Here is a 25,325-nt window from a genome sequence, read left to right as displayed (position 1 = left end):
ACCAATCCATTTCCCTTTTTAAAGTTTCTAACCTACCTCCCCGATTAAGGGATCTGACATTCCACGCTGTGATCCGTAGAACGCCAGGTTTATTTCTCCTGATAACATGATAGTAGGATCATAAATTTATTCTGACTAGTATCTAGTTTCTCCCACACACGTTGACCCCCGAACAAAAGCGGAATGTGGATGCCAGCTACAAGTTGACTGAACTGTAAAACGAGGACAACACTCTTCTGGAGCGAATCATCACGGGTGTGGAGACTTGGTGTTATCAATACGAACTCTCCACAAAACGACACAGTGCAAAAATTCACATGAAGGGTCAACGCTCTGACGGCATAGTCGAAATCCAAGTCTATGTAACGCCCTAGTTAAACAACATGCAAAAGAAGGACTTCCCTCATAGTTTCACATCGTTTTATGACCGTTCTGTGCGTTGACCTCAAAAATGGTTCAAATGGCTCTAAACACTATGCGGTTTAACATCTGAGGTCATCAGTCCCCGAGACTTACAAGTACTTAAACCTAATTAACCTAAGGACATCACACACATCCATGCCCGAGGCAGGATTCGAACCTGCAACCGTAGCAGCAGCGCGGTTCCGGACTGAAGTGCCTAGAACCACAGGCCACAGAGGCTTGCGCGTTGACCTTAAGTGGGAGGAAACTATAAGGAACAACTGGAGCGTTAAAACCACCATTTTAAATTTTATCTGTTTATTATTAATACAGTATCGAAATACTTGGACTCTCGGAGTATGAATGTATGTATTAGGTTAATACCTCTAAAATCAGCTATGTGCTTAATCCCACCTTCCAGCAAACATTAAATGACACATGAGCACATTACGGTGATAATTTGCAATATAAGCAATATATTCACCTAACCAAATTAATCCAGATAAAGACCATCTATGAATTAATGTACTGTAATAGACGAAAAGGTTATTTGAATGTGTATAAATTAACCTGTAAATAATACGATCATTCATTTTGTGCTTCTAAGTATGTAATATAAAATCTGTGAAATAAAGTATACCACCAAGTCATTATTTAAATCCTTGTCATGATGATTACCATTTATTGATAGACTGCTTACAGGACAGTTTTCATTGAGAACCGCGACGGCGCTTTGAAAGAAGTGCTGGGTGAGAACCATTTTCCTGGATATAGCGTACTTTCTCGAGTGAAATCCGCACAATATCAAGAGACAATTCAAGAGTCACGTACTTTCTGCCAGCCAGCAAGTACCAGCGGAGATCTCAGTAACAATCACAAAAGAATTTCACTGTAGCTGAATGCTCTCCCGTGCTCTGGCTAGCCCTTAGTAGCGAGGACTTCTTTCTTCCCGGAATTTGAACTGCTTGCCCGTCAGACAGAAAACAGGTCGCTATCTCATTGTGATCACGGAAAAACAGGAGGAGAAAAATTTCAGTCATATTGCTTTCTAGTATAAAAAGTGAGAAGCGGAAGCATTTTATCGACAAATACAACATCACTTTCCGTAATAAATAAAATTCAGTCATTCATTCGTATATGGTAATTAATTCCGCTTCTGCCTCCCCGATTAATCTGGTGTAACGGTAGCTTCGGTCATCTCCAAAGACCAATTCTCATATCTCGAGGAAAACTGACATCTGCCAGCCTTTACTGTTTTTCCAAGCTCATTCCGTCGCTGTGTATCTCTAGTGTTAATTTCGTCTACAACATCTCAGTAGTGTGTGAACGAGTACATTTTGCGGCGTGCAGTTGCAGCTGAGCAGTTATAAACCTATGTACTGACAAAGTTATTTGTGCACAGTTATACAGCTATTAAATTTAATAGTTTCCAGGGGTGTTTCGTGCTGTTTGTGGCAAAATAACGATTTAAGAAACTTTTAGAAACATTCACTTGCTGTGTTTTTTTAGATTTTTCTGTGCGCTGAAGTCGTTTAGTAAATTTCGCGGTTTTGTTTTCAGCTGACGTTTCTTATTGTTTCTAGTGAAATATTTCAGTAAAATTTTCGTTCAGTGTTTTAATTTCGTTGAGGTCCAGTGGCGGCTTGAATTTTTGGTTTTAGCTAATCATTTTGTGAAGTTTTGTTGGTATTGGTATTAGTTGTGGTTTAGTTGTATTAATACAAGTAGTTGCTTTCTTAGTAGAGAGGAAGTTTCGAGACCGCTGTTGTTTGTTCTATAAGTAGTTCTACTAGTGTAACTGAACTTAGATAATGTAGACGTATAGTTTTTTTTTTCAGTAACAGTAAAATTTTACCACGAGTGAGAAGTGTGGGCTCTGTCGTAGGTTTGTGAGTAGTGGGTTACGGTGTGGGATTTGTTCAATGTATTTTCATTGGGCAATCCAGTAGGCAATCTAACGAGATCCTCTCCAGGGAATGCAGAATCTATAGTAGAAATAAGTTGATAGAGGAGCAGGAGCGTAAGATCTGTGCCCTTCAGGTGCAGTTACAACACACAAAGGAGGAATTAGATAAGTTGAGGAGGGTGAAGGGTGCTGGGGAATGGGAACTGGGAGTTGGCAAGAAGGCAGTTATGCGGCGGAGGTATAGACAGCTACACTTTGTGTATATGCAATAGTTTTGACCAAGTGTCAGAGTTCAGTGGAGAGGAGCATCTTGTAGCTGTAGATGTAGGGACCGTGCAGCAATCCTCAGAAGTTAATAGGCCAAGGTCAGTTGCAAAGTCAAACAGAAAGAAAAAGATTCTGCTGTTAGGTAGTTCGCACGGTAGAGGTGTGGGCCAGCAGTTGCAGGAAGTGTTGGGGAGTGAGTTCCAGATCAGCAGCATTGTGAAGCCTAGTGCAGGGTTGGCTCAGTAGACTGACAGCATAGAGTGGTTATGTAGGAATTTTATGAAAGAAGATCAGGTAGTGATAGTGGGTGGAGCACGGAACAGTCTTGATAGGGACGGGGAGTATGATGTAGGTGGTGACCTGGTAAAGATAGCTACTCAAACTGGTGGCACTAATGTGCATTTCGTGCAACTGTTTCGGCGTCGTGATCGGCCTCATCTTAATGCGGCTGTTAGGCGCGTTAATATGGGGATGGAGAAGGCACTGATGGCAGAAGGCGTGGGTCGCATTTCAGTGGTGCTGGTTGAGTCTATCAGTAGATCCGGTTTCACTAGGTTTTGTTTTCAGCTGACCTCAGTAGGTATGGGAAGGGGAGGCTGGCAAAGCTTATAGGTGATAGTGTAGTGGATGGTGGTGGGATCACTCATCACTGTAGTAGTTGGTGTTAGAGCTGCACCTTTTTGAGATTCAAGTCACCTGAAAGATATACTTGCTAAAGGAAGTCCCTCCAGATAAGAGCTCACCTTCAGAGGACGTCATGTTTCTAAGTAGAGAAGGAATTAGCATAAGTCATCAAAATATAAGAGGTATTAGAGATAAAGTTAGTGAACTGCTTATAAATGTTAGCTCTGAAAATACTGGTATATCGGAGCACCATATAAATAATTTGACAATTCAGAGGCTTCCTGTACCAGGATACAGATTAGCTGGCTGTTTTCCAAGGAGTTCCTTGCGGGGTGTGGGAGTGGAAAAAAAAAACAGTATTCCATTTGTGTCCGTAGACGTATCATGGCACTGCACAGAACAGATATTTTAATGTTGTGCAAGGGCAGCTGAATTTAGTGAAACTAAACTTCTAATTGTTATTGTTTATAGGTCCCCGAACTCTGACTTCTACTTCTACATCTACATTTATACTCCGCAAGCCACCCAACGGTGTGTAGCGGAGGGCACTTTACGTGCCACTGTCATTACCTCCCTTTCCTGTTCCAGTAGCGTATGGTTCGCGGGAAGAACGACTGTCTGAAAGCCTCCGTGCGCGCTCTAATCTCTCTGATTTTACATTCGTGATCTCCTCTGGAGGTATAAGTAGGGGGAAGCAATATATTCGATACCTCATCCAGAAACGCACCCTCTCGAAACCTGGCGAGCAAGCTACACCGCGATGCAGAGCGCCTCTCTTGCAGAGTCTGCCACTTGAGTTTGTTAAACATCTCCGTAACGCTATCGCGGTTACCAAATAACCCTGTGACGAAATGCGCCGCTCTTCTTTGGATCTTCTCTATCTCCTCCGTCAACCCGATCTGGTTCAAATGGTTCAAATGGCTCTGAGCACTATGGGACTCAACTGCTGTGGTCATAAGTCCCCTAGAACTTAGAACTACTTAAACCTAACTAACCTAAGGACATTACACACATCCATGCCCGAGGCAGGATTCGAACCTGCGACCGTAGCGGTCGTGCGGTTCCAGACTGTAGCGCCTTTAACCGCTCGGCCACTCCGGCCGATCTGGTACGGATCCCACACTGATGAGCAATACTCAAGTATAGGTCGAACGAGTGTTTTGTAAGCCACCTCCTTTGTTGATGGACTACATTTTCTAAGGACTCTCCCAATGAATCTCAACCTGGTACCCGCCTTACCAACAATTAATTTTATATGGTCATTCCACTTCAAATCGTTCCGCACGCATACTCCCACATATTTTACAGAAGTAACTGCTACCAGTGTTTGTTCCGCTATCATATAATCATACAATATAGGATCCTTCTTTCTATGTATTCGCAATACATTACATTTGTCTATGTTAAGGGTCAGTTGCCACTCCCTGCACCAAGTGCCTATCCGCTGCAGATCTTCCTGCATTTCGCAACAATTTTCTAATGCTGCAACTTCTCTCTATACTACAGCATCATCCGCGAAAAGCCGCATGGGACTTCCGACACTATCCACTAGGTCATTTATATATATTGTGAAAAGCAATGGTCCCATAACACTCCCCTGTGGCACGCCAGAGGTTACTTTAACGTCTGTAGACGTCTCTCCATTGATAACAACATGCTGTGTTCTGTTTGCTGAAACTCTTCAATCCAGCTACACAGCTGGTCTGATATTCCGTAGGCTCTTACTTTGTTTATCAGGCGACAGTGCGGAACTGTATCGAACGCCTTCCGGAAGTCAAGAAAAATAGCATCTACCTGGGAGCCTGTATCTAATATTTTCTGGGCCTTATGAACAAATAAAGCGAGTTGGGTCTCACACGATCGCTGTTTCCGGAATCCATGTTGATTCCTACATAGTAGATTCTGGGTTTCCAAAAACGACATGATACTCGAGCAAAAAACATGTTCAGAGCACTTCTGCTCAAGCTAGAGACGTTTCTCGATTCACTTTATAGGAAGTGCCAGAAAATAGTTTAAAATGGTTCAAATGTCTCTGAGCACTGTGGGACTTAACATCTGAGGTCATCAGTCCCCTAGACCTACATGTACTTAAACCTAACTAACCAAAGGACATCACACACATCCATGCCCGAGGCAGGATTTGATCCTGCTACCGTAGCAGCAGCGCGGTTCCAGACTGAAGCGCCTAGAACCGCTCGGCCACAACGGTCGGCAGAAATTAGTTATATGTGGTACTTAAATATAAATTTTGTATATGATGATGCAAGAAAGGTTGTTTGTAGATTTCCTAAATTCGTATGATCTGATAGAGACTGAGTTTTCTTCCAACAAGGGTGCAGTGGAACATCGTACAGCCATAGACAATATTTTTATTCATTCTTCATTACTAGATGGGCATTCTGTAAGTAAAAGGGTGAATAGCCTTTCAAACCATGATGCACAAATTTTAACACTGAAAGGCTTTTGTACTTAAACAAATGTCACATATAATTACAAGCTATGTAGGATAGTTAATCCAACAGCAATACAGAGTTTTTTAAACCCCGTCAAGGAACAAGAGTGGCAGGATGATTATAGTACCGATAATATAGATGACAAATATAATGCTTTCCTTAACACATTTCTCATGGTCTTTGAGAGTTGCTTTCCATTAAAACGGTCGAAACGTGGTACTAACAGCAAAAGACAGCCTGGGTGGCTGACTAGTGGGATAAGGATATCATATAAAACAAAGCGGGAATCATATCAAAATGTTAGAAGCAGTCACAATCAAGCTACATTCGCCTATTTCAAACAAAACTATAAGGTGCTTAAAAATGTTATTAGGAGGCAAAGAGTATGTGTTATACAAATAGAATAGCTAGTTCACAGGATAAAATTAAAACCATATGGTCAGTTGTGAAGGAAGTATCTGATCATCAGCACAAGGTCGACGATGTAAAGTCAGTTCGTTGTAAAAATATTTCTGTTACTCATAAATCAGATATATGTACAGTATTTACCAATCATTTTCTGAGCAATGCTGGCGAATTAAATAAAAACTTAGCTTCTACATGGAATCATATAACTCTCTTGGCAAATGGCTTTCCGAGATTGATGTCTGAAATACACCTCTGTGATACAGGCAAGGGGGAGATTGAGCCAATAATTAAATCACTGAAGACTAAGGACTCTCATGGATACGATGGAGTGCCTAGCAGAATATTAAAGTACTGTGCTGCACATGTTATCCCTGTATTTAGCCATATTTGTAATTTGTCCTTTAGGAATGGTCGGTTTCCTGAAGTATTAAAGTAGTCGGTAGTAAAGCCGCTTTGTAAAAAGGGAGAAAGGGATAATGTAGGCAATCTTAGATCTACTTCTATGCGATCAGTGTTTGTTAAAGTTATTGAAAAGGCTGTGTATGTAATTATAGTTGATCATTTTATATCACATAATTTGCTATCAAATGTACAGTTCGCATTTAGAAGTCGTTTAACAGCTGAAAATGTTATATTCTCTTTTCCCTGTGAGGTACTGGATGGGTTAAACAAAAGGTTTCGAACTCTAGGCATATTTTTTTTTATTTAACTAAGGCGTTTGATTGTGTTGATCACAAAATATTGCTCCAGAAGTTGGATCATTACGGAATACGGGGAGTAGCTCACAATTGGTTCACATCTTACTTTAGCAACAGAGAGCGAAAGGTCATTGTTCACAGTGCTAACAATGGCTGTGAAGTAGAGTCTGATTGGGGTACGGTCAAGTGGGGGATGTGCCAGGGATCAGTGTTGGGGCCACTCCTGTCCCGTATATTTGTAAATGATATGCCCTCTAGTATTACGGGTAACTCTAAAATATTTCTGTTTGCTGATGACAGTAGCTTGGTAGTGGAGGATGTTTTCAAGTAGTGCAGTTCATGACATAAGTTCTTGGCTTGTAGAAAATAAACTAACGCTAAATCACAGTAAGACACGGTTTTTACAGTTTTAAACACACAATTCAACAAATCCTGACGTTTTAATTTCACAGAATGGGCATATGATTAGTGAAACTGAACAGTTCGAATTTCTAGGTGTGCATATAGATCGTAAACTGTTGTGGAAAGCCCACGTTCAGGATCTGGTTCAATGACTTAATGCTGCCATTTTTACTATTCGAACGGTACCTGAAGTGAGTGATCGTTTGACACGAAAATTAGTCAACTTTGCTTATTTTCACTCGATTATGTCGTATGGTATTTTATTTCGCGGTAACTCTTCCCAATCTAAAAGGATATTTTTGACTCAGAAACGGGCAGTTCGGGCAATAAGTGGTGTATGTTCACGAGCCTCTTGTCGACCCCAGTTCACGAGCCTGGGTATTTTGACGTTGGCCCCTCAATGTATATATATATTCCTTACCGTCATTTCTTGTTAACAATATGAGCTTATTCCCAAGAATAAGCAGCTTTCACTCAGTTAATAGTCGGCAGAAATCAAACCTGTATTTGGATCGGACATCCTTAACTCTTGTGCAGAAAGGTGTGCAGTATACTGCTGCATCCATTTTCAATAAGCTACCACTAGAATTCGTACATCTTAGCAGTAATCCACGCGCATCCAAATCGAAACTGAAGAGTTTCCTCATGGGTCACTCCTCCTGTTCTATCGAGAAGTTTCTTACAAAATTAAGCTGATTTTTATTGTATTGTTGATTGTGTTTACTTAAACTTAAGGCTTGACTTTTTCGGGTTTATAAACATTTTATTTTGTCTGCTTTTACTTTAATGTTGTAATTTCATATACTGACACGTTCCATGACCTTGGAGATTTGCTCCTCAATTTGGTCCTGCGGAACTTCACGTGTAAAGAAATAAACAAGCAAACGGGAAAGCTTTAACATCTGTGCTTCTTTGTCTGTGAATCAAGTAACTTCGTTTTCATTTCGTTTCATTTCGACTCCCATTTTCGTGCAACGGGACGACTGCTAACTGTAGCACTGTGTTTTCTAAATCGGAATTTCGTATTGTTCTTTATGCTCTTCACTCGTTGTGTTATGGTACCACTTGTCTGTTTCTCCAAGCATTTAAAACACTCTTGAAAAGATGACGTTGATCAGAGGTCTCCTGTGTAAGTACTTGGATTGATAGAACCTACCAGTTTCCCTACAGTTTCCTTTTCCATGTCCGTACACTAAAATCCTGTCTGCTAATTCTGCACTTGAGTTCAAAGCTGTTTCAGTGGAACAAATGGATTGTATACTTAAAACTTGTAAACACAGACTGCAGTCTAACAAAACTTAACAGCGTGGCTGGCCATGCCAGTGAACACGTTGCGCGACTGTGCAGTGTGCAGTTTCATATTCATTTCCTTTTTTCCCTTCGCTGTACGCTTACACGTTGGCCGGATATATCTACACTAAATGTTAGCAACTATTTCCATAACAACCGTGAGTAAATTCAATATAGCGTACAAACAATGATTTTTAGGTTTTCGTCAACTGTTCAAATGAAATACTTGTTGCACCAATCAAATCACTGTTTCCGATAAACCCACGTGAAGATAGATTCTTAAAATAACGCTTATGATATGGAAATAGCGTAAGGTTCATCAACAGTTTTCTTGTACTAACTTGAGATGTTTGTACCAGAAAAGCGTGAAGTTCTTACATTGATTAGAAAAAACCACAATTAGAATCAACTTTTGTGCTGTATACGCCTATTTTTACTTCCTATAGTGAACTGAAATGTAGACAAGACTGATCAAAGTTAATAAAAGCAAAAAATACCACGAGTTTTTTTTTTTCATCTGAACACAAATTTTCTTCTTTTGTACGTCGCAAAATTTCTGTCATGTGAAGCATTTTTGTACAATGTGAAATTTGTCATTACTTTGCTACGTAAATAAAACTGTGTATAACCTGATAAAATTACTGCTTGTCAGAAAATTTCGACAGTAAAGTCGCTTCAGATAATAATAAAGAAATCTGAAGACTCACGGAAACACAGCTACTCATTTTTCTGTATATTTTATCAAAATGAATGCTACAACTTACGCTGTAACAATATTGACAAGGGCAGCAGTAATTTTGTGGCGTTGTTCCTTTTGACACCTTTCTGGTATGACGCAACCAAACAAGCTATTCGTCTGAGCTACGTGAGCCTTTGATGCTTCACTCACTTGTCACTTCGTGAATATCGGTTCTTATGTGCAAACAGAAACAAAGAATAGACAGCCCACTCACTTTTACGAGGAACTCCAATGATTGAGTAAAAGCACATTAACCTTAAATAAAAATGATCATATTGGCACTTAAAGGTGGGCGCTCAGACGTAAAAGTTCTGTATTTTACGCTGTGCCACCTCAATACGCAATGTATGAAAGTCTTCTTTCCCTTCTTCCACTTCCAGCTATTTAATCTGTTGGTGAAGTGACAGATGACATGGATGGGAGAAAATTCGGAAAACGCTGTGCCAACGTCTTCCAGAGGCATTCGTAGTTCCTATGGAGTCAACCTGTGCATTATGAGCAACAGTTGGCGCAGAATCTATTTCCTTTGATCTGCCCATAGCAGGAATGTTCCTTACCCTCTATATAGCATTATAGCGCCATTCGAATAACAGTGTTTTGCTCATTCGCAGAATTGCCATTCTTGTCGCACTCCGTCTTTTGAGATTCCTTTGTGCGTACAACTCAACTCAAATGTGCTCTTCGCGTTCCTTTTGCATTGTCCGTACGAAGTATCATATTTAGTTTCTCCCATATTGCGAAAGACATTTATTTTCCGAAATAACCAACATTCGATATACGTGAATGACACAGACAGGATGACAGCTGCATTTCCTGTGTTCCCCACAGTTATCGCTGAGGTATTTCCTCCTTATTCGATGTCACGTACTTCCTCATTTGGATATGAAATCACGTACTTTTGCATAACATGGCAGTCAGTTTCGTGATCAACAGTCGTAATTATTGTATTTACTCTGAAACTTAGGAATTTGAATAGTTAATGCCGTTGAATTAGTTTATTGTAGAACTACAGTAATATAAGAGGAAATCACTGTGTTCCGTTTGGAAAAGAAATTTTATACAGATAGCTCTGTGTTTAATACAGCTATGAAAAGATACTGTACCTCATTTATTGATGACGTTTTTACCATTCATTTCAGTGAGAACAGAATTATGATGTCTTAAACGGTTGAGGAAATATCTCATGTATATCTTAGTTGAATCACCATACTATTTCCTTAATACATCCTCAAAACGTCAAATTTTTAACAATTAATTTGGAACATGTCATTCCTCTTGTAACTGACCGAAATATTGATCGTATCGTTTGCAAGTCCGTGAATAAAAATATAAAGAAGCATAATGGTATGCGTCTATTTTGGAAAAGGAACAGAAAAGAAACAAACTATGAGATGCAAAAGACATTTTTCATTCCATTACGAGTATTACGCAAATATTTGCCAACATTTACGTAAGTATATTCGACGAACATCGAAGTGTTTCCGAAACGAACAGGGATATGAAATTACACATTGCGGGATGACGTCATGTGTTCACTGGCATATTCATTTCCGATGTTAAGTTTTGTTAGACTGCAGTACGTGTTTGTAAGTGTAAGTGCACAGTAGATTTGAGCTGCTGAAATAGCACTGTACCCAGCTACAGAATTACCAGATACGATTTTCGTGTACGGACAAGGAGAGAGAGACCGTAGGGAAACTGATAGGTTGCATCAATCAAAGAAAATTATTCCTCAGTTTCTAATGTCAGACACGATCAATGTATACAACAGCAATTTCTGAAGTTGCAAAATACTATTTACGTAGTCAGTGTTAACTTTAGCTTGCTTACAGGTGCAGAAAAATGCGGTGAACCGGAAATTCCCGTGTACGGCAACGTGACAGTGGATGATGGAACAGCAACTTATACGTGCGACCAAGGCTACAAGCTTCAAGGAGTCAGGATCCGGGTGTGCTCAGTTGGAGGACTATGGTCCGATTACCAACCCGTCTGCGTTGGTACGTACTCACCGCCACATCATCTTACCTGACTTGATTACAGTTATTCGCTTATACTACTTTAGTTTCACTGAGTGTGATAATTCTACAGTAATGTTTATCGTTAGCTAAACAGTACTGCATGTTCCTTTTAAATCTGGAAAAATTAAACGTAGAAAGTGAAACAGGGTTGCAGTTTAAAGACCCACAGTGTTACTAGGCATCGATGATAAAGCTAAGACTGCGCGTGGATGAAAAAGGAAATCGAAAGAGGTTTTGCTTAACCGATTAACTGACAATGTTGATCTCAAGCACCAATGATTTCCAGTGGCCGTTGTAGGAGAACCAAAAGCCTTAACACGTTTTATCTGGTAATATTGCTCTCATTGATCCACTAACTATGCACAGTTACCAGCGCCTATCAGTAACAGGGCATTGCTGGTAAGAGCCATCATTGACCCCAACCGAGAGGTCATTCCGTGAAATATCGTGCAATTCCGCATGTCATATTTCACTGACATCAGCAACTTCTTTACCGTTAAAACCGTATCAGGAATCATGGCATAAGGGCATGTGTAGAGGCGAGGGAGAAACGTGGAGTGAAGACGCATGCAGTTGCACTTTTCATATTTCACTGAGAGCAGCATCAGCACTGTCATATCTCCGGGGTAATTACAGGAATCAGCAGCAGCAGCAGCACATCCAGCCACATGCCAAGGACATGGAACGCCGGGGTGGGGAGCGTTAAGTTGGTTGGTTGGTTGGTTTTTGGGCAAAGAGACCAAACAGCGAGGTCATCGGTCTCATCGGATTAGGGAAGGACAGGGAAGGAAGTCGGCCGTGCCCTTTCAGAGGAACCATCCCGGCATTTGCCTGGAGCGATTTAGGGAAATCACGGAAAACCTAAATCAGGATGGCCGGACGCGGGATCGAACCGTCGTCCTCCCGAATGCGAGTCCAGTGTGCTAACAACTGTGCCACCTCGCTCGGTCGTTAAGTCCAAACATGCCTCCCCACATCCCCGTTCAACAACCAAATTTTGCGTAGTCTACCTACTGCGGAAAAAATTCTCAACTACATCTGCATTACTGACTTCAAAAAATTCGTTTACGGACTGGTGTACCAGTGACAATGTTATTTTTCAATTTTTAATTCTTTCCTTTGGTCGTAGATTGGGGTACAGCGTCAACGGTGGCTCTCGGTCAAACTGTCTTGGTGTAAGGGTAAAATTTTTCTGTCCTACGATAACATCATTCCAGTGACATCAATTGAGTGCACGTTGAAGGTGTAGCTGTGAGTCCCGAAGTCCCGTATCACTCTCCGATGATGGAAGTTCAACGTAGCAGGCAATAGGGAACAGTCACACTGTTAAATTTAATTTCAAACTATAAGACACTCTCACTCGTTTACTAGATCCCGCATACAGCACATTTTGCAATAAATAATTAAAATACAACATCTGCATATAAAATGTAAATAACAAATTACGTATTCGTATTCGTTTAAAATGAATTTTTCCTTGAACGCTATCCCATAAACTCTGAGACGATAAATAAAGGCAAGTCCTGCTACACATCCTGCTTGCTCCTGTCACCAGCAGATGGCTGCACTACAGTACATGCCTGCTTACTTCCACCAGCAGGTAACTGCACTGTAAAATCGACCGAAGTTTGATCTGCGAACCAAGATTTCGTACTGCCACCAATAGAATGCTGCATCATTTATTGTGGCGTCAGAATATTGAAAAATACGTCTGCAGTGTAAAACAAAGAGCGAGTTAATATCCACAATTACACAATTTGCCAAATTAGTGTACAAAATTCTTAAATCTGTACCTATTACAAACAACTGCTGACATTTGAAAATGTAGGCCTAACAATTCAATGTCGTAAAAATAACCTGTCCACGCCTATAACGGCAGAAAAATACGTGTAATCTATGCAGTGAAACAGATGTAACTCATTAGGCCTACTGTTGTAAGTCACAACACTCCCTCAAAGTATGTATTCCTGCGATTAAATGGTTCTCTAGCACAATTTTAGGACGGACAAAGACAAAGCATGGTGTTATCCACTACAAACAATATAAACAATGCTATTTATAGCAAATTAGTGAAATATACAGTAGTTTGCCGTCAGAAGTCTCCCTAAAAGATTTATATACTGTATTTTTCCTATAATATTGCTAATAATATTCTAAAAAAACATCAGCAGCTTGAAAGATGTGACGTTCATCAGGCAGCGGTATCTAAATACGTGGAGTGCGTATTCAGTCTTTTCAGTTACATTTCCGGAGACAATAGCTCACGAAAACAAAACCCTGTAACCAAGTACACCACCACAAACAGATGCACAACACAATTACCTTATCAGAGAAGGAAGCAATAAACTGATTTCATTACTAAACATGACCTAAACTGCAGACGTACTTGATAGAAGCAGACCTTGGGGAAGATTAGTTTGGATTCTGGAGAATGTAGGAACACGCGAGGTAATACTGACCCTACGACTTATCTTAAAACATACAGTAGATTTAGGAAAGGCAAATCTACATTTATAGCATTTGTAGACCTAAAGAAAACTTTTGACAATGTTAAGTGGAATACTCTATTCGAAATTCTGGAGGTAGCAGGGGTAAAATACAGTGACAGAAAGGCTATTTACAACTTGTACAGAAGTCAGTCGGCAGTAATAAGAGTCGAGAGGCATGAAACGGAAGTAGTAGTTGAGAAGGGAGTGATACAGGATTGCAGCCAAATCCCAATGTTATTCAGTCTGCACATTGAACAAGTAATAACGGAAATAAAAGAAAAATATGGAGTACGAATTGAAGTTCAAGGAGAAGAAATAAAACCTTTGAGGTTTGCCGATGACATTGTAATTCTGTCAGAGACAATAAAGGACTTGGAAGAGCAGCTGAACAGAATGGACAGTGATTGACATAAGATGAATATCAACAAAAGAAAAACAAACATAATTGAATGTATTCGAATTAAATCAGGTGATTCTAAACGATTCAGATTAGTAAACGAGACACTTTAGGTAGTAGATGAGTTTCGCTATTTGGGCAGTAAATTAACTGTTGATGAGACCATATAAGTGTAGAAAGTATATAGTAGAGAGGATATAAAGTGTAGACTGGAAACAGCAAGAAAAGCATTTCTGAAGAAGAGAAATCTGTTAACATCGAATATAGATTTAAGTGTTACGAAGTTTCTTCTGGAGTGTCGCCATGTATGTACGTGAAACATGGAGTATAGACTGTTTAGATAAATAGAGAACAGAAGATTTTGAAATGTGATGTTACAGAAGAATGTTGAAGATTAGATGGGTCGATTACGTAGCTAATGAGGAAGTACTGAATAGAACTTGGGAGGCAAAGACTTTGTGGCACAACTTGACCAAACGAAGGGATCGATTGCTAGGACACATTCTGAGACATCAAGGGTTCACCAATTTAGTATTTGAGGGAAGTGTGAAGGATTAAAATACTAGATGAAGACCTAGAGATGAATACAGTAAGCAGATAAAGAAAGATGTAGGTTGCGGTAGCTAATTCGGAGATGAAGAAGCTCGCGCAGGACAGAGCGTAAAGAGCTGCAGCAAACAAGTTTTCAGACTGAAGACCACAACAACAACATTCCATCAGTTTTAATCTCTGAAAACGGCTGCTCTGTTGTTACAGCTAGAATATAATTACTCCCTTTGGCAAATTACTGGTAATCCCGCACCGCAATTGCTTCTGTAATCACATTATTTCGTCTTCGCTTTCCGTGTATTACGACGTCGCTATCTCATCAGAAACATGGACTGGTAGACTTTATAACGTCATTTCCGGTTATGACCCACAAAATTTTAGAACACGACCACTTCCACATCTACATGCTAGAGAATAGCATCACTTTAATGCGTGTTGTAGCATTTGTTTAGTATTTATATTAATGATGGTGGTCATACAAGCTCTTGAGTTAGGCGTTAAGCGTATTTTTGATGATTCTTTGTGTTTGAAAGGAATACGATATCGAATTATGGTAGCGATTTTATTTGTTTCGATAAACGTGTATTTTAATGAAGTATGCAACCAATTTAGATGAATGAGTATTTAATTTGAGTTTATAAAGTCTGAGACGTTTCACGATATATGGTAAGTAGTTTTCCCGATATATCGACTCTGACATTGTCTTTGGAAATGTCATGTCTCTCACTGTTACCGTCTTTGGTCGTTTGTTTACAAGTAGTCGAAGTACGCCTGCAGTTAAAGTCATGTTAAGTAATGAAATTCCTTTATTGCTTCCTTCTCTGATAAGATAATTGTGTTGTGCATATGTTTTTGGTGGTGTACTTGGTTACAGGTTTTTGTTTTCGTGAGCTGTTGTCTCAGGAAATGTTAGTGCACAAACTGAATACGCAGTCCACGTATTTAGATAAGCCCCTCATGCCTCCCCACATCACTGCTCAACAGCAAAATACGGTGAAGTAACTGAACAGCCGAAACATTTAGCAGCTATGTTTGTGTTAATAACTTCAAAAAATTCATTTAAGAACTGGCTCATCAGCCACATTGGTCAATTTAATTTGATGCTATAAATCATTCACCATCGATTACCACATCCTGTAAACAGCATATTCCTTTATAAGCAATTAAAAAACAACATTTACTTATAAAACATAACTAAGAAATTAGGAATTCGTATTCATTGAAAATGAGTTTTTCCTTAAATACAGTCCCACAAACCCTGAGACGATAAGTAAAGGCAAATGCTGTTACACGTCCTGCTTGCTCCTGTCATCAGCAGATGGCTGCACTATAGAACAGGTGTGCTTACTTCCACCAGCAGATGACTGCACTGCAAAACTGACTGAAGTTTGATCGGTGAACTACGATTTCCTACTGCCACCAATAGAACGTTGCACACTTAAATAACGCAACAGTCACAAAATAATTATTTTCCACTACTAGCATATTGAAAAATTCTAAAAGTCGGCAAAATAAACCGGCAGCGTGAAAAACACGATGTTTGCATTGCTAATTGAGGTTAACATACGAAAAACGCTGTATAACTCAAATTATTTATTGTGGTGTCAGAATACTGAAAAATACGTCTGCAGTGTAAAACAAAGAGCGAGTTAATATCCACATATACACAATCTGCCAAATTAGTGCCCAAAATTCTAAAATCTGTACCTATTACAAACAACTGCTGACATTTGAGAATGTAGGCCTAACAATTCAATGTCGTAAAACTAACCTGACCACGCTTATAACTGCAGAAAAATACGTGTTATCTATGCAGTGAAACAGATGTAACTCATTAGGCCGGGTGTTGCAAGTCACAACACTCCCTCAAAGTATGTAATCCCGCGATTAAATGGTTCTCTAGCACAATTTTAGAACGGAAAAAGACAATGCATCGTGTTATCCACTACAAACAATATAAACAATGCTATTTATAGCAAATCAGTGATATAATACAGTAGTTTGCTGTCAGAAGTCTCCCTAAAAGATTTATAGACTGTATTTTCCCTATAATATTGCTAATAATATTCTAAAAAAACATCAGCAGCTTGAAAAGTGTGACGTTCATCAGGCCTTGATACGCCTGGGCATTGAGTCAAACAGAGCTTGGATGGCGTGTACAGGTACAGCTGCTCATGCAGCTTCAACACGATACCATAGTTCATTAAGAGAAGTGACTGGCATATTGTGACGAGACAGTTGCTCGTCCACCATTGACCAGACGTTTTCAGTTGGTAAGTGATTTGGAGAATGTGCTGGCCAGGGCAGCAGTCGAGCATTTTCTGTATCCAGAAAGGACCGTACAGGACCTGCAACATGCGGTCGTTCATTGTCCTGCTGAAATGTAGGGTTTCACAGGGATCGAATGAAGGGTAGAGCCACGGCTCGTAACACATCTGAAATGTAGCGTCCACCGTTCAAAGTGCCGTCAATGCGAACAAGAGGTGACCGAGACGTGTAACCAATGGCACCCCACACCATCACGCCAGTATGGCGATGATGAATACACGCTTCCAACGTGCGTTTACCGCGATGTTGCCAAACACGGATGATGCTGTTAACAGAACCTGGATTCATCAGAAAAAATGACGTTTTGACATTCGTGCACCCATGTTCGTCGTTGAGTACACCATCGCAGGCGCTTCTGTCTGCGATGCTGCGTCAAGGGTAACCGTAGCCATGGTCTCCGAGCTGATAGTCCATGCTGCTGCAATCGTCGTCAAACTGTTCGTGCACATGGTTGTTGTCTTGCAAACGTTCCCATCTGTTGACTCAGGGATCGAGACGTGGCTGCACGATCCGTTACAGCCATGCAGATAAGATGCCTGTCATCTCGACTGCTAGTGATACGAGGCCGTTGGGATCCAGCACGGCGTTCCATATTACCCTCCTGAACCCACCGATTCCATATTCTGCTAACAGTTATTGGATCTCGACCAACGCGAGCAGCAATGTCGCGATACGACAAACGGCAATCACGATAGGCTACAATCCGGTCTTTATTAAAGTCGGAAACGTGATGGTACGCATTTCTCCTCCTTACACGAGGCATCACAACAACGTTTCACCAGGAAACACCGGTCTACTGCTGTTTGTGTATGAGAAATCGGTTGGGAACTTTCCTCATGTCAGCACGTTGTAGGTGTCGCCACCGGCGCCAACCTAGTGTAAATGCTTTGAAAAGCTAATCATTTGCATATCACAGCATCTTCTTCCTGTCGGTTAAATTTCACGTCTGTAGGACGTCATCTTCGTGGTGTAGTAATTTTAGTGGCCGGTAGTGAATTTTTACAAGCTGCGACATAATCGTGAACAAAAGCAGTTATCCAGGAGACAACGTACAAGTTCAAGAATAGTTTTTACTGAAATGTACATTTTTACTTAATTGTACATATATATTTTCTGGTATGTGAGCAGTATGAACACCTGACGAGCTTACGCCGCAAATGTGTTTAACGTGTCGCAGTACACCCAAGTTTCCTGCGAACAGTAGCGCCGTTCACGTAATGATTTTCGCGGCACTGTGGCCTGGTTGGCACTATGTTATTGTTACTGTTCGACGACGCCTAACTCATTTTGTTTATATTTATTGAAGATGCCAGTCTGGCTCAGACATATTACAGTAATATGAGATTTTGTCTGTTTGACTTAGATATATTTCATCGCATACTGAAGAACATGTTTGCTATATAAACCGGGATATGCTAAGGTAACAGAAGTCAGGGAATACGTCCTAATATCGTGTCTGACTACCTTCCGACGTAGTGTATCCACTCGACGTGGCACGGTCTCAGGAGGACATCGGAAGTCCCCTGCAGAAATATTGACCCGTGTTGCCTCTATAGCCGTCCATAATTGCGAAAGTTTGTGCACGATCTAACTTCTCGATTATGTTCTATAAATGTTCGATAGTATTCATGTCGTGCGATCTGAGTGGCGAAATCATTCGCTCGAATTGTCTAGAATGTTCTTCAAACCAATCACGAACAACTGTGGCTCGGTAACATGGCGCATAGTTATCCATAAAAATGCCATCATTGACTGGGAACATGAAGTCCATGAATGGCTGCAGATGGTCTCCATGTCAATAATCGGTTCAATTGGACCAGAGGACCAAGTCCATTCCACGTAAACACAGTTCACTCTATTATGGAGCCACCGCCAGCTTGTACAGTGCCTTGTTGACAACTGGGGTCCATGGTTTCGTGGGGTCTGCGCCACATTCAAACCCTATCATCCACTCTTACCATCTGAAAGCAGGACTCATCCGACAAGGCCGCGGTTTTGTAGTCTTCTAGAGTCTAACAGATATGGTCACGAGTCGAGGAGAGCCACTGCAGGCGATTTCGTGCTGTTAACAAAGGCATTCATGTCAGTCGTCCGCTGCTATAGCCCATTAACGCCATATTTAGGCGCACTGTCCTGACGGATACGTTCGCCGTACGCCGCACATCTATTTCTGCTGTTATTTAGCGCAATGTTGAGTGTCTGTTAGTATTGACAACTCTAATCAAACGCCGCTGCTCTCGGTCGTTAAGCGAATTCCGACGGCCACTGCGTTGTCCATGGTGAGAGGTAATGCCTGAAATGTATTTTCGGCACACACTTGGCATTGTGGATCTCGAAATACTGAATTCCCTAATACACTCCTGGAAATTGAAATAAGAACACCGTGAATTCATTGTCCCAGGAAGGGGAAACTTTATTGACACATTCCTGGGGTCAGATACATCACATGATCACACTGACAGAACCACAGGCACATAGACACAGGCAACAGAGCATGCACAATGTCGGCACTAGTACAGTGTATATCCACCTTTCGCAGCAATGCAGGCTGCTATTCTCCCATGGAGACGATCGTAGAGATGCTGGATGTAGTCCTGTGGAACGGCTTGCCATGCCATTTCCACCTGGCGCCTCAGTTGGACCAGCGTTCGTGCTGGACGTGCAGACCGCGCGAGACGACGCTTCATCCAGTCCCAAACATGCTCAATGGGGGACAGATCCGGAGATCTTGCTGGCCAGAGTAGTTGACTTACACCTTCTAGAGCACGTTGGGTGGCACGGGATACATGCGGACGTGCATTGTCCTGTTGGAACAGCAAGTTCCCTTGCCGGTCTAGGAATGGTAGAACGATGGGTTCGATGACGGTTTGGATGTACCGTGCACTATTCAGTGTCCCCTCGACGATCACCAGTGGTGGACGGCCAGTGTAGGAGATCGCTCCCCACACCATGATGCCGGGTGTTGGCCCTGTGTGCCTCGGTCATATGCAGTCCTGATTGTGGCGCTCACCTGCACGGCGCCAAACACGCATACGACCATCATTGGCACCAAGGCAGAAGCGACTCTCATCGCTGAAGACGACACATCTCCATTCGTCCCTCCATTCACGCCTGTCGCGACACCACTGGAGGCGGGCTGCACGATGTTGGGGCGTGAGCGGAAGACGGCCTAACGGTGTGCGGGACCGTAGCCCAGCTTCATGGAGACGGTTGCGAATGGTCCTCGCCGATACCCCAGGAGCAACAGCGTCCCTAATTTGCTGGGAAGTGGCGGTGCGGTCCCCTACGGCACTGCGTAGGATCCTACGGTCTTGGCGTGCATCCGTGCGTCGCTGCGGTCCGGTCCCAGGTCGACGGGCACGTGCACCTTCCGCAGACCACTGGCGACAACATCGATGTACGTGCATTGTCCTGTTGGAACAGCAAGTTCCCTTGCCGGTCTAGGAATGGTAGAACGATGGGTTCGATGACGGTTTGGATGTACCGTGCACTATTCAGTGTCCCCTCGACGATCACCAGTGGTGGACGGCCAGTGTAGGAGATCGCTCCCCACACCATGATGCCGGGTGTTGGCCCTGTGTGCCTCGGTCGTATGCAGTCCTGATTGTGGCGCTCACCTGCACGGCGCCAAACACGCATACGACCATCATTGGCACCAAGGCAGAAGCGACTCTCATCGCTGAAGACGACACGTCTCCATTCGTACCTCCATTCACGCCTGTCGCGACACCACTGGAGGCGGGCTGCACGATGTTGGGGCGTGAGCGGAAGACGGCCTAACGGTGTGCGGGACCGTAGCCCACCTTCACGGAGACGGTTGCGAATGGTCCTCGCCGATACCCCAGGAGCAACAGCGTCCCTAATTTGCTGGGAAGTGGCGGTGCGGTCCCCTACGGCACTGCGTAGGATCCTACGGTCTTGGCGTGCATCCGTGCGTCGCTGCGGTCCGGTCCCAGGTCGACGGGCACGTGCACCTTCCGCAGACCACTGGCGACAACATCGATGTACTGTGGAGACCTCACGCCCCACGTGTTGAGCAATTCGGCGGTACGTCCACCCGGCCTCCCGCATGCCCACTATACGCCCTCGCTCAAAGTCCGTCAACTGCACATACGGTTCACGTCCACGCTGTCACGGCATGCTACCAGTGTTAAAGACTGCGATTGAGCTCCGTATGCCACGGCAAACTGGCTGACACTGACGGCGGCGGTGCACAAATGCTGCGCAGCTAGCGCCATTCGACGGCCAACACCGCGGTTCCTGGTGTGTCCGCTGTGCCGTGCGTGTGATCATTGCTTGTACAGCCCTCTCGCAGTGTCCGGAGCAAGTATGGTGGGTCTGACACACCGGTGTCAATGTGTTCTTTTTTCCATTTCCAGTAGTGTAAAATGTCTCATGTGTATAGCGTTCAAAGTCTATTAATTTCCGTCGTACAGCCATCACGTTGGAAACCTTTCCATAAGAATCACCTGAGTAGAAATGACAGCTCCACCAATTCACTACTCTTTTATGCCTCTTGTACGTGATACTATCGCCATCTGCATATCGCTATCCCATGGCTTTTGTTACCTCAGTGTAAACGAATGTAGCACCTCTCCGCTATTTCACCATTTATCGTTTTCCAGATGAAGATTGCGTTTGGTTTCCCACTTTTTATGACAAATTTGAAGATGACCCTTAGGGCCAAAATCGATATTCTGAAAACATTTTGTTGTGACTGTACACTAGAATCAATGGCGAGGCGTGGCATTTTTGTAGGATAGGATGAGACCAACGAATTTCTAAAAAAGATAAAATATCTTAAAACAAAAACCTGTAAAATAGAAATGCTGCAAATGTCACTTTATTACATATTTCGACTAAGATTGAAGCAGCTACAGAAATTGTTGTAAATAGATGCCTAAAAATATTAAACTGCTACACATTAATAAAAATGTTACACATAATAACTCACCGTTACATCTTTTTATTAATTAGTTCTATCCTTCTGTCCTTTTTCTGGGCGTAAACATCGATAACACGAGATATGAACTCCCGCCGATTGTCTCAAGATTTCACGCTTCCCTTCTCTATAGCCAAAATCGCCAAGTTTGACAGTCTGTCATATGTCATCGTGTTGTGAAATTATTTAACGCGTTTTAATTTACTCATGCTTCTTTCGCTAGACGCGGTGGTTGCTGGAATTTGCAAGAGCTAACGACAATAATTTCATAAATTCAGAGAGCTCTTTTTTTAAATCCATTGATTATAATGGATTTAAGGAAGTCCGGAGGCTGTAGACGTTCATTCTCACTGCTGTAAATAAACATAACTTCTCCTTTCAGTTTTTCACTGTCAGATAAAGGATACATTTTAAGTAGATTTCCAGCTTCACCAATCGGGAAACTGTTTGGCCAACTATAACCTGAGAACTTTTTCTCATTTACAAATTCTGTAAAACCTGTTTCACTAAAATCCTGGAATCTAGTTTCCACAGTTACTAGTACTGTGTCAATCATTTCTAGTGTTAGCCTACTCAGTTTCCGAATACTTGCTTCTGTTTCGTTAAAATTTATTTCAGATGGTCCTGCTAAATTTATAAGGCACCTAGCTCCCACTATGAAATTCAAAATAATTTGATCACATCTTAATATTAGTACACCCTTAATGTAATTTTCAGTTTCAAGCTTACAGCGTCTAATGTCCACAGTTTTACTTTGCAAGATGTCGAACAAGATACTTGTATCCTTGGTAATCGAATTCTACAGCTGCAGTAGAAAAATCAAAGTTTGATTATCCCGTATACTATCTAGCCAAATTGCTTGATGTGAAGAACTATCATCCCGCCCTTCATTGTTTATCACAGCGTTAAATGCTGCCCTCACGACAGTGTAGTGAAGAATAATGCTTTGTACAGCGCGCGAATCAAAACTCCACCTTGTTTCTCAAGAACTTGGTAGTTTAAAACCCCTTTCCATCAGTTGACTTCTTTTACTGCAACGGCTAAAATATGAGTGAAATCCTTACAGATTTGCCACAAAAAATTCTACTTGCGTAATTTTTTTTACACAGGAGCACCGGGTTCAACTGACGTTCGTAGCAGTGGATAAAGAGAGCATGAGGATAAGCTTGTTTCGACATAGAATGGACACCATTATTTTTCTCTGCTATTGCACTACAGCCGTCGTATGTTTGCGATACTAATTTGATTTTATCAATATTCCAACTGCTTAGCACTTGCACATATCAGTGGCTATTCCTTGTGCACTCCCGTCTTTGGATACGTCATGTATTTTCCACTTATACTTCATACCAAATTCTCACTGTAAGTTCTTACATCCGGACATGAGCGAAATAGCCAAAATGATCACCGCTGTTAATAAGCTCCACAGGGGTGATGGTTCATCAGATACAACATAAAACATGACAACTTTAATTTAATATTTGACATTGAAAACCCAGGAATTACTGATTACACATCTGACAACCTGTGCAAGAACCTGAAGATTATGTCTTGAAGTGAGAAATATGATGTTTTAAATTGAAATGAAAACTGTGTACATCCAAACACATTTTTCTCCACCTGTAACAAATGTTTTCCAAATAAAAGTGTGAAATGTGCCACCAACATATCGTCAATGAAGCCATGAGCAGCACTGGGAACTTTTTTAATTTGTAACTTAGTAATAGAATGAACTGAATTCAGAAACAAATAAAGTCTAGCTCCGACATTATAAGTTCCAAGATTCTTAAATTGTACACAATGTTACTGTATCGCTGTACTTATCACGCTTGATTGTCATAAATAAAACATTTACTATCAGAGAGTATCGCTTCGAATGCTTCACAATGGCTATTATCTCTTATGAGAGATTCTACGCTATTATTTTTAAAACTTCTTTCTAGGTTAATAACTATCTTCCGCAAAATTTGATAGTAACAATACAGTTATTTCCTGAAGATTAAAATACAGACATTCTGATATCAGATCTTCAATGAAGGTGTTAACGTATTTACCAATAAACATTTTTCGCCGAATGTGTTTTGTACAATTTGGCATCTTCCTTAAAATCTTCAAACGGACTATATACTCATACATAAAACTGAAATACTGAAAATTTTGTTTCTATGTACATGAAAGGCCGTCTTATTGTGGTGGGCTTGTCAAAAAGTTCTTGACTATATTTATTTATTTATTTTATTTATTGATTTATTTAACCTGACAAGATTAGGGCCATCAGGCCCTCTCTTACATCTAACCAGGCATTCTACTTATTTTACATTCATATGTTTTAGTAGGCATGTTAAACTACATCTAGTACAAAAAGTGAAATAAACAATTTGACAGGTACACCTGGAAAAATACATACATATAGAGTTTATATTCTTAGGTCACACGTACTGTTATAATTAGACATTATTGAAGAGACAGATTTTAGATAGGAGTGCTGGCAGCAGGGAGTATGAGGGAGACTCATGGTGAAGGGAGGAGAAGAATAGAGACATGATGAAACATAATTAAGGAAATATAAAGGAAAAGAAGATTGCGTGGCTTATAGAGATAGATCAAGAGGAAGGCATCTCAGGAGCAAGATAGGAGACACTAGCTTTGCTATTTGACAGATGAGAGGATTGGCTTGGTACATTAATTTTGTGGAGAACTTTATGAGGATGATAGCAGGAAATGCTTCAACTTCTTCCTAAAAGCAGCAGGAGATCGAATTTTGCGCAAGGTAAGGGGCAGTTTGTTCCAGAGGCGGACAGCGGCAACTGAGAAGGAGTTTGCAAAAGTTTTTGTTTTGTGAGTGGGCACAGTTAGGTTACCAAATAAGAGTGACCTCGTGTTTCGATTATGATGACATGACAGGTTTTTAATCTCTGAAGCAAGGTACTGGGGTGCTTGCGCGACGAGGAGTCGGTGGAGTAGACATAGAGTGTGGTAGTCACGCAATTTGTCCGGCCGCAGCCACCCTAGCTCGGAGTATGAAGCACTAACATGATCATATCGGCGAATGTTACAGGTGTAACGCACACAGGCATTCATGGTTAGCTCTAGCCGTCTTTTGTTTTCACTACTCATGCCTTGTTGAATCACATCACAATAGTGGAGGTTCGGTAGAACGAGTGCTTGCACGAGCTGGCGTTTCAAGTCCTGTGGAAATATGTTCCGAAACTTTTTGAGAGCATAGAGACAAGCAGACGTCTTTCGGCACACTGCGACTGTATTCTCCGCCCAGTTGAGATGCTCATCCAAAGTTACACCCAAGTTCTTCACTGTTTTCTGATATGGTATTGGAGTACCGTCGAGCAGAATAGGAGGTAGCCGTTCGCGGAAATCTGAACTTATTAATTTCTGATGGGCTATTAAGATTACTT

At 41.5% G+C, this 25,325-nt stretch overlaps 1 protein-coding gene across 1 annotated transcript in view; it reads left to right on the top strand.

The window, feature by feature from the left end:
• LOC126470735 (uncharacterized) overlaps window positions 1-25,325 on the top strand; it is an 803,331-nt gene that overhangs the window by 640,143 nt on the left and 137,863 nt on the right. The window contains exon 7 of the mRNA XM_050098738.1: window positions 11,022-11,186. Within this exon, the coding sequence (XP_049954695.1) occupies window positions 11,022-11,186 (165 nt within the window). The remainder of the gene's footprint in view (window positions 1-11,021; window positions 11,187-25,325) is intronic.

The sequence above is a fragment of the Schistocerca serialis genome, chromosome 3 (genome assembly GCF_023864345.2).
Source record: "Schistocerca serialis cubense isolate TAMUIC-IGC-003099 chromosome 3, iqSchSeri2.2, whole genome shotgun sequence".
Classification (NCBI taxonomy): Eukaryota; Metazoa; Arthropoda; class Insecta; order Orthoptera; family Acrididae; genus Schistocerca; species Schistocerca serialis.
This window is presented reverse-complemented; position numbering and strand designations above follow the sequence as displayed.